This window comes from Mesitornis unicolor, unplaced genomic scaffold, assembly GCF_000695765.1.
Source record: "Mesitornis unicolor isolate BGI_N332 unplaced genomic scaffold, ASM69576v1 scaffold11315, whole genome shotgun sequence".
In the NCBI taxonomy this organism is placed as follows: Eukaryota; Metazoa; Chordata; class Aves; order Mesitornithiformes; family Mesitornithidae; genus Mesitornis; species Mesitornis unicolor.
In genome coordinates this window covers 7,620-17,036 of record NW_010186315.1, presented here as the reverse complement: position 1 = coordinate 17,036, position 9,417 = coordinate 7,620, and the positions used below count along the sequence as shown (strand labels likewise).

General features: G+C 52.7%; 1 protein-coding gene across 1 annotated transcript in view; it reads right to left on the bottom strand.

Moving 5' to 3' along the window:
• Nucleotides 1-663: 663 nt before the first annotated feature.
• The window catches only part of LOC104541136 (junctophilin-3-like), a gene marked incomplete at its 5' end in the record, with an annotated part of 14,824 nt that continues 6,070 nt past the window's right edge, over nucleotides 664-9,417 (bottom strand). Inside the window, 1 exon segment of the mRNA XM_010185117.1 lies at nucleotides 664-827. Within this exon segment, the coding sequence (XP_010183419.1) occupies nucleotides 747-827 (81 nt within the window).

Sequence of the window (9,417 nt, the reverse complement as noted above, 5' to 3'; positions counted from 1 at the left end):
CCCCAGGAAATTCAGCAAAACACCAATTGCTGCTTTGCTTTAAAACCAAATAACAAAACGGGGCCCGTTGCCGTTCCTGGACGGGGTTCGTGCCTTCCCCGTGCTCCTTCTCTCAGCAACGTTTCTCCGTTTGCGAAAGGAGAAGGAAGAAAAGCCCAATTTTGCTTTTCCCTCCCATTTAATCATTAAAGCTGTTGTGGATTTCCCTGGGAAACTCAGCCTGGAGCATCCCAGGACCCGTACATACTTCAAACAAACTCCCCATGCTCCCCTCATCTCCGTTTTGGGGTTCATGACTGTTGTTAACAAACATTATGGTTTTTTTTTTGGGGGGGGGAGGTGAGGGGAAGGGAAACGAGGTTTTATTTTGTTGGGATTCCTTCTGATCCTTTCCAGTGTTGGGGGGGCAGAGTGTTGCTAGCATTTTGCCATGCCACACAGCATAGTGTTATACAAGCAAAGAATTTTGGCTAAAATCCAAAAAACATTACCCAGGAAAAAAGGCAAACTGTGAGTGAGACTCGGTCGTTTGTTGTTCTTCTGTGAAAAGACTTGGAAATTGTCGGAGGACAGTTCGAGTTAGGATTCTTTGTTTGTTTGTTTGTTTGTTTTTCCTCTTCCCTTTTCTCTGTTGTTGTCGTTTGGTTTTCTGTTTGTGATTTTTTTTTGTTTGTTTGTTTGTTTTGTTTTGTTTTTCCCCCATTCATACATGTAACTGTTATTTTTGCAAACGAGACAGTCTTGAATTAGATGAAAAAGTTAATAAACAAAATGGCGACTCCAATATTTAGTAAGATCACCATGACTACCAGGATGGGAGCTGAACCCTGCAAGAGAAAGAGAAGGAGAGGAGTTAGAGGGTGCAGTATAAAGCCTGAAATCATCTGGGCTTTGCCAGGAGCCCCTTGGCTCCGTCTCCACACTGACCCCATAGCCCAAGGGGCCTGTGGCATCCCTGGTGGCACCGTCCCTCCAGCAAAGCTGATGGGCTTAGGCTTTCCTGAGCCACTTCAGCGCTTCTTTTCCATCCATTTGCCTCAACAGACACACGTGTATACCTAAAAACCACAGAGCAGACTCTGCTGTCCCCACTGTAAGTCCCAACGTGAGCCCGGACCCAGCATCTGCAAGCAGAGCCCCACCATTGCCATCGATTGAGACCGCAGTCGCTCATGGACTCCCCTGTGTTCATCCACATAGGAAATCTGGCCTGAAAACAGTAACTAAGATCAGTTGCTTACCCAGGGTGGTCAATGAAAAGGCAAATAAAAGGTTGTATTGGATCACAGAGTTGTTTGCGGGTGGTTTGGAGGAGCCTTCAAAGGATATTTCCCAATTAACTGTGATTGCTTGTACGGGTGTCCCAATAACAGCAACAGTGAGGTCAGTACGGCCTCAGTGCTAAGGCAACGTTTTGGGAAAGCCCTCATAACCTTTCCTGGGGTTCACATGGACCAAATTAAGCTCCTGGGGTCTATTTGGAAATGGTTACAGCAGCCCACGTCGCAGCTGGGCCGTGTCACCCCCACGCAGGCCGGGCTGACACCACCCCAGCACCACCCCTCACTGAGCACAAACCCCAGGTAATTTGTGGTGCATCTGACAGGGACGCGGCTGTTGGACCCCCTCAGCATCCCAGGACCTATGCGACGAGACCGCTTGGCATCAGCACTGCAGAAAAACCCCCCCAAAATGCGTCGTTCGGCAGAGCTCCGGTCCAAAACACATCCACCCCGCCACCCCGTCAACGTTTGCTGTCCCGAAGCGTTAACGTGGCTGGCATCAGGGCGAGCGAGCGTGTGTGCAGGTAGGTGGTAGCTATTTCTCGACGGAGCTGGTATCCTCGTCTATTCTTGCTGCAGCGGAGCTGTGCCAGCTTGGATCGCCTGGAATGGCACAAAGTGCTTTTCTCTCCGCTCCCGTCCTCGTAACCCAAAGCCTCTCGTGGCTTTTGGGTTGGCACGGGGCAGGGGTGGGCAACCTTTCTAGAGCTGCTGAGGAAAAGAATTAAATTAACTTAAAAAAAAAAAAAAAATATATATATATATAAGAAAAGAGAGGGAACTCAGCTAACTCCTCCTTGCTGGCCAGAGATGGTTGCTCTTCTGCGCAGGCTGATTCAGTTCGCATTTGGGAGTGGGTGGGAGCGCGGATGCTGGAGCTCGCTGGAAAGGCATATTTGTAGCTTAGCAACAGGGTCAAAGGAAGCCAAGCAAACGCAGGGATTGCGGAGAGCCTCTCCTGGCAGCCAGGTATCCACGCCTGGCTGCTCCCAGCAGATCTTTCCGCAAAGCCTTTCCAAGGCAGAAACCACCCCCCTCGCCGCTGCCAAGCCCTGCGATGCTGTGTGTTATTTACATTTTAGGGGGGGGGTTTAGCTTCATTTCAAAAGGTTATTGGGTTTTACGGGTTTTTGAGCTGGTGGTAATGGAATAACAGATTGTGGGTGATTATCACTGTCATTGTTTCTGTTGGCAGGGCACCACTGAGACACAAAATGCGTTCGGTTCCCTCCACCTTGCAGCCAGGGGAGGACTAAACTGCTCTGGTTCGTGCTTGTGTTCGCCTTGGTCCACTCGCTGTCTGCTTTCCCCTGCCAAAAACGGCACTGACCATTTCTGCCCCTGCTCTACTTGGACTACGAGGCCCTTTCGATGCCATGAAGGAGGTGAAGCTGCATCCCAGCTGCCATGGGGTTGGGATAATGTGGAGGCAGCTTTCTCCTCCCTGATCAAAACCGTAGAGCAGGGCTGGCCGCCTCTTCATTCCCTTCACAAACACAGACCCTTTGGACCTGTTGGACTGCCCCAAATCACCACCTTTGGTACTTGTATTTGTGGGATGGTGTCCAGGGAAGGAGCACACCCTTCGTTTCTACACCAGGACATCAAAGTCATGTCCTCACCTAGAAAAAGGGGGGGGGATCAACAAACTAAGCATCACGCACCTATGATTCCCAGGCACAAATGTTTTGCTCAGCTCCCTGGTCCAGGCTGCATCTGTTTGCATCCTGCACCCCCTGTTCAATGCAGAGGCAGGAGCAAACACTCACTTGACCGCCGCATCTGCGGGGTCTTGCACATTTGCCAGTAAAAGCACCCCAAGAAATAGGAGGGAGCTGGAGGAGTCCCTGTGAACTGAGCAGCTCCAGCCTGCAAATCCGGTGTCCTTTTTACAGCTCCCTCTTTTCAGCATCCTCTCCCCTGCGCTGACTCCATCCAGGGCCGGTGTCTTGGCAGGGGCTGGAGCCCTGCCCATGGCAGCTGGTGGATAAGCAGCTTTGCGACTCCGGAGCTTCTGTTTTAGCTCCCAATTACGAATCCTGCTGCATTTCTAAATGCTTATGTCTGGCTTATTTCGAACTTGTAAGGGCTTTGCGCCTTCACCTCTGCTCAGAGGAGGCGCTTGCCCTTCTCCCCTCTGATGGCGAGGGTGGCCGGGGACGTGTGTCATCTGTGTCTGCGAAGTGACTCCTGCTCCGTGCCCAGGCAGGAGATGAATCACGTCTGGGTTGTGCTTTGGAAGAGCTGTTTTTGCTGAGCCCGGCCTGGCAATAGGTCAGTGAACTCCCTTTTACCGCAGCTCCAGCCAGCGTTTGGGAAGTCACAGCTTTTACAACTCCTCACGCCGCACGCTAGCCCTCCATCGTGAGCCGCCCGCGCTTAGAAACGAGAGACATAGCCCTCGATTTGTGACTTTGCGTGTTGCTTCAGTACTTCTGCGATGCTTTATCTCATCTTCCGCCCTCTTGAGATTTAGAAAAACCCAAAGAAAACCCCAAAGCCAGCAGCATCGCAGGCTCTGGGGGTGCCAGAAAACCAGAGGTCAGGCTGATTTTCCACGCCTGGGGTTTGTGTGAGGCAGCAAGCAGTCTGCAAAGCATTTCATTTATATATATACATATATATTTATATTTAAAAAGCTCCAACACTCTCTTTAGCCCTGAAATAGTGGTGCTAGAGCAGGCTGCGAGGAACCGCAGAGATTTGTTTAAAGCGCCCTGCCCGTCGCTCTGGAGATGGGGCTCGGCTGCGAAACGCCGCGCTGCCTCCCCGCACTGTGCCCGCCAGTCCAGAACCTGCTTTACTGGGAAGCAGACGCCAGTTGGCAGCGTCCCCTCGCCCAATTTTAGCTGTCTAAACGTTAGACATCCAGTCTGCGCTAACCAGCGAGGCTGTCTGCGCTGACGTGAGATGAATTCCACCCTGCACGGTTACCAGCCTGGCTCCGGGAAAGGGAAAATCAAATCAAGCTCTGCTGCACCCTAAGCATCATCCCGGGCGATGGTGAATTTCATCAGCGAAACGAGGCAGCTCTGTGGCTGGGGTTTTTAATTTTTCTTTATAATAAGATCCCATGGTTCCATTGGAGGAGGAGGAAAACACCCGCCAAGGATGGGCAACGTACACCAGTATCAGCCGGGCAAAAGGGTCCTTCTGCAAGCCCCTTCTCCAAGGGCTTTTAAGATTTCCTCCGAAGTTTAGAGAGCCTCTAACCCCTGGAAACACTGAAATGTGAATAAACCACAGAACCACAGAATGTTAGGGATTGGAAGGGGCCTCAAAAGCTCATCCAGTCCAATCCCCCTGCCGGAGCAGGAACACCCAGATGAGGTTGCACAGGAAGGCGTCCAGGCGGGTTTTGAATGTCTGCAGAGAAGGAGACTCCACAACCTCTCTGGGCAGCCTGGGCCAGTGCTCTGTCACCCTCACTGAGAAGAAGTTTCTTCTCCAATTGAAGTGGAACCTCCTGTGTTCCAGTTTGTGTCCGTTACCCCTTGTCCTATCATTGTTTGTCACCGAGAAGAGCCTGGCTCCATCCTCGTGACACTCACCCTTTAAATATTTATAAACATGAATGAGGTCTCCCCTCAGTCTCCTCTTCTGCAAACTAAAGAGCCCCAGCTCCCTCAGCCGCTCCTCAGAAGGGAGATGCTCCACTCCCTTGATCATCTTTGTAGCCCTGCGTTGGACTCTCTCCAGCCCTCGTAATAACGGTAACTGTGGCTGTAGAAGTAACAAGTTTTGGCACACTGCAGCTCTGATGGTGGCTGGGGCCGAGCTCCACCACTTCTGCCCCTCCGCCTGGTTTGTTTTCATCCTTGAACCATTGTGTAGCAGCTCCGGAGTCTTACTGGGAATACATGGGACAGCCGGTTTACAAATACAACTGTGGCACAATTAATGTAAGCATTAACGATCCATTATTATCTGTTATCGCAGGGTACAAGCTCCGTCTCTCTGCCATGGAAACCATAGTGCAGGTTACCTAGGAATCCCTCTGGGATCTATTAAGTGTAATTACTAAGGACTTGGATCAGCACAAAAAATATATACGCGTTGTTTTCCAGCCTCAGCACTGCGGAAAGTGCTGAAAACTTAGCAGCTCGGTGACATTTGTGCTGAATTGTCACATAATTGCCAGGAACCGGCTGCTGTGATGCGGTTAAGGAGCATTTAGCAAAAGAAACATCAGGGATTCGCTTTGCCTCCTTGACAAAGCGGTGCAGCATCTCCCGTGACTCGAGGAAGGGAGATGCTGGGTGTGTGAGAGGAACGGGCACGCGATACCAGCGTTATTAAGATTTTTGGGGTTTGTGTGTCCGATCCCAACTTTTTCAAGGCCAGAAGAAGACGCAGAGTTGGGCTCAAAACCCTAAAAAAATAATCCCGGATGACAGGAGCAGAGTCAGCCAGGTGATCTCTTCAGGTACATCAAAGGGCCCCCGTGATTCAAAGGGTTTTAAAAGGACGCTGTCGAGTTAAGCGTCGCGTTTCTCTCTGAACATGATTTACCTCGTGTCGTTACAAGTAACGCCTGCGATGTCTGTACATGAAAGGGATTAGAGGAAGAAGTTTCCCATTATTATCTGTTTTAAAATCCCCCAAACCGTTTGCTCTGTGCGTGTGACGGCTCCTCAGGCTGCAGCCCCTGCGGCGATGCTGAGCCCTGGCCCATCTCACGAGCTGCGATGGCTGCGGGTCTGATCCTGCTCCTTATCCCATGTCATTGTAACTGGTACCAGTACGGACACGGGTTTGTGCCCGTTTGGGACTGGGCTTTGAACCTGTTCCCTTGAGATGGGAGAAATAAGGAAAACCCAGATGTGCCTGCGCTAGGAGACCTGGGCAAGGCTCCTGATGGGGAAAAGGAAATAATGGGAAAATCTGGGGTGGGAAGACAGAGAAGAACACAGGGATAAGCTGCAGGGTTTATCCCACGGATGATAACCACAATAACGTCCCCAGGCCCAGCACTGGTCCAAAGGCAGACAGACGGGAGCATCACCAAACCTGATCTGAGATGCAGGTGAAGCTTCACCATTCCAACACTGGTGCCTGGTTTTGGGCAGAGGAAACAGCCAGCTCTCATTTTCATCTCATTTACACTGTTTAGGGCTAACGCTGCCTAACTTCTCTGAAGAATAACAACCTGAAGAAGGCAGCATCCATCCCCCGCATCAGCAAGGAGCTGCTGTTTCAGGGGTGAGTCGCCGTGCTCCGTGTCCCCCTCCCCACCTCGCTCCATCCTGGGCTGAGCCCCCTGCCCGCGTCCCCTCCCTCGGCCCCGGCTGCGCGGCTGCGATCCGCATCGGCTGCAGATTGGCTGCTGCCTCCTCTGCCTTCCCCAGCGACAGCGCAACCTGCTCAGAATATCTCGATGGCAGAATAACGGCAGGAGGCGGGCGAGGAAGATGCTGCGGCGCCTGGGATCCCCCCCCGCCCGCAGTTTGTTTGCAAGAAGCAGCAGCGGCGTCAGCAAACAGCTGAGACCACTGCGATTTTGTCTGGTGGAGGAAAATGTCAGGGGTGGCTGCGGTGGGGGGGTTTTGGCTGCTGCTCTGCCATCGGTGGGATGGCTCTGCCATTGGTGGGATGAGACGGGGGGGTTTAAAGGGGCCTACTCACGCCTCCAGGGTGCCTCTAGTGAGACCCCGGGGTGTCCCGAGAAGTCTCCATCCCAACACCCGCGACTGCTCCTGCTAAACGAGGGCAGGCAGAGGGATTGGGCAGTGTTCATGCCCCCTCTCGCAGGTACCCTGCGGCCCCCAGCACCTAAAACGCTCCTTGTCCCTTTTAGAAGCTGCAGATGTTCAGCACCTGCAGAAAAGGAGATGCATTCTTCTTTTTTTCCCCCCCAACCCTAAAAATGATGTGTTTTGTACTGATGGATGAAAGGGTTGCTGGCGTTTTAGAAAGCCTTTTTCCCTTCCCAGCGTCTCAACAATTCCTTTTATCCCCTTTCCCATTTTAGATCTCCTCAAAGGCTCCAGGTACCTATGAAGCATTGAGGCACAGGCTTGAGCTCAGCGCCTCGTGGGCCTTTAAGGCCAGAAAGGCCGGTGACGTTCACATATGTCCCTTAATCCAACAGCCCCGACACGGGTCCTGGCGCGATGGCTTCCGTTTTCACCCGCCCCAACGCTGACGATTGATGGGAGTTTGTGCTGGGCACGCAGGGGTCAGTGCACACAGAGAGGCACAGAGATCGGCTGGCTTTCAATGTGATTTGGAAGCGTTTGGATGGCTGCAGCGCTGGCTTGATGACCCCGAAACCCCAAAGTCCCCTGATAGCCAACACCAAGCAGCGCTGAATTTCATCAATGTTATTGAGCGGCGGCGGCCTCAAGAAATGACCTTTGTAAGAGCAATTTTCAATTACTGATGTGCAGCCCCATTGAAGGGGGGTTCTGGGAGTCTCTTTTTAAGAGACTGGTGAAAAAGTACCACGAAGGACAACGTTCCTATAGCTCATACAGCAACCTATAACGTCTGACTCCTCTACAGAGGTCTGCATCCCCACGTGGGGTGCGCAAGACGTCGGACACCAAGGGACTCCCCAGCTGTTCCTGCCTCATTTCTAAGACAGAAATAGAGATGTAGGGAGAGAAGGGGTAATTTTAAGAGTGTATTTCTGCAAGACCTGCATCCCTATCCTGTTCCCATGAGCATTGCCAGAGGTTTGCTTGCTCTTGAAGCCGGAGCTGGGACTCCGACACAGCACCAACCCACCAGGATGGCGTGTGTAGAGCTGGTTCATGGCAGATTATTTTTAATAATGTCCTCCCTTCTGCACAGGGCTCTTAAAAGTAGGGTGAAAATACCTCTTCTTGGCTAAGAGCATCCTTCCCGTTCACAGCAGGCACCTTTCCCAAACAGCCCAGCTGCCCGGGAGAGGAGAAATGCCCTTTTCGGGAGCAGTTTCCCAGCTGGCAGGGCTGCGGATGGAGGATGCAGGCTGTTGTGCAAGCTGAAACAGCGTGGGCACTGTGCACCGCCAGCCCGGCCCGGGAGCTGTGGTTATCCACACACTAAAGAGGAGAGGGATTTCAGGCTGGTGTGAGAAATGGGGCTTTGGGGAAGTCGGGGAGCCTTCATTTTGGGTGAAAAGATCTGGAACACAAGCAAGACACGGTGGGGTTTTTTTGCAGGACTAAGGATGCGAGTGGGTCCAATGACCCCCCCACCCCAGCCAGGCAAAACCTTGCCACTGCACTGCAATTCCTGCTAGAACAAATTGTTGCTGGCATTGTAGGTTATTTAAATCCACATATTATCTCTTCCTCTGTATTACATTAGCTTCCTCCCAAACCTTCGCCATCTGTTCCACCCTCGGTTATGAATGTGAGAAAACCGAGCATGCTGCTTCACAGCGACGGCGCTTTCAAAGTCTGATGTGCATCCTAATGGCTTTTCTGTGCGCCCTTCCACGCAGGCTCGGCCCCTTGCTTAGTGCCCGGCGTTAGCTCGAAACAGCCATTAACGCTGTGTTGCATTAATGGCTATTTACCTCCGGCGCTGCAGCCCGAGCCCTGCTCCCCACGCGGGAGGTTTGTGTGGGATGGATGGGAGAGACACTGGGACTCCTTGTGCCAGCATCGCCTGGCTCTCAGCGAGGAGAAATGACGGCTTCACTCCTCACTGTGGGACCTGTGTCTCTCTCAGTGTTTAAGGTCACGCTATCAAAGGTGCTGGACCTTCTGCAGACACCAACAGGATTGAAGTCCGGGCAATTACGGCTGCTGCTTTTCTCCTCTGAAAGCCTGTCAGGCTCCTAACGCTGCCTGTCACGTCTGCGGTGCTTCACGGGCGGCTACGCTCGTGGGTAAGGACACCCCGCTCATCTGTGGCGCTGTGTGCTCGGGGCTGGCTTCACTTGCAGCTATTTTGTTTTTTTTCTGGGCTGCCAAGATGCGTCCTGCGGCGCAGTCCACCAGCAAACGCGCGGCGTTCGGCTCTGCTGTGTGGGTGCTTCGGAGCCTGCGCCGAGGCCGGCGAGAGGAATTAGGAAGGCAGAAAGCTACGGGGCTGCGTGTGGGGGTGATTTAGCCACAGCCACCGCAGGGAAGCGGTGGCAGAGCTGTGGCTCAGCCCTTCCCTGCATCCCCGCCGCGGATGGTACCACCCCCCGCTCTCC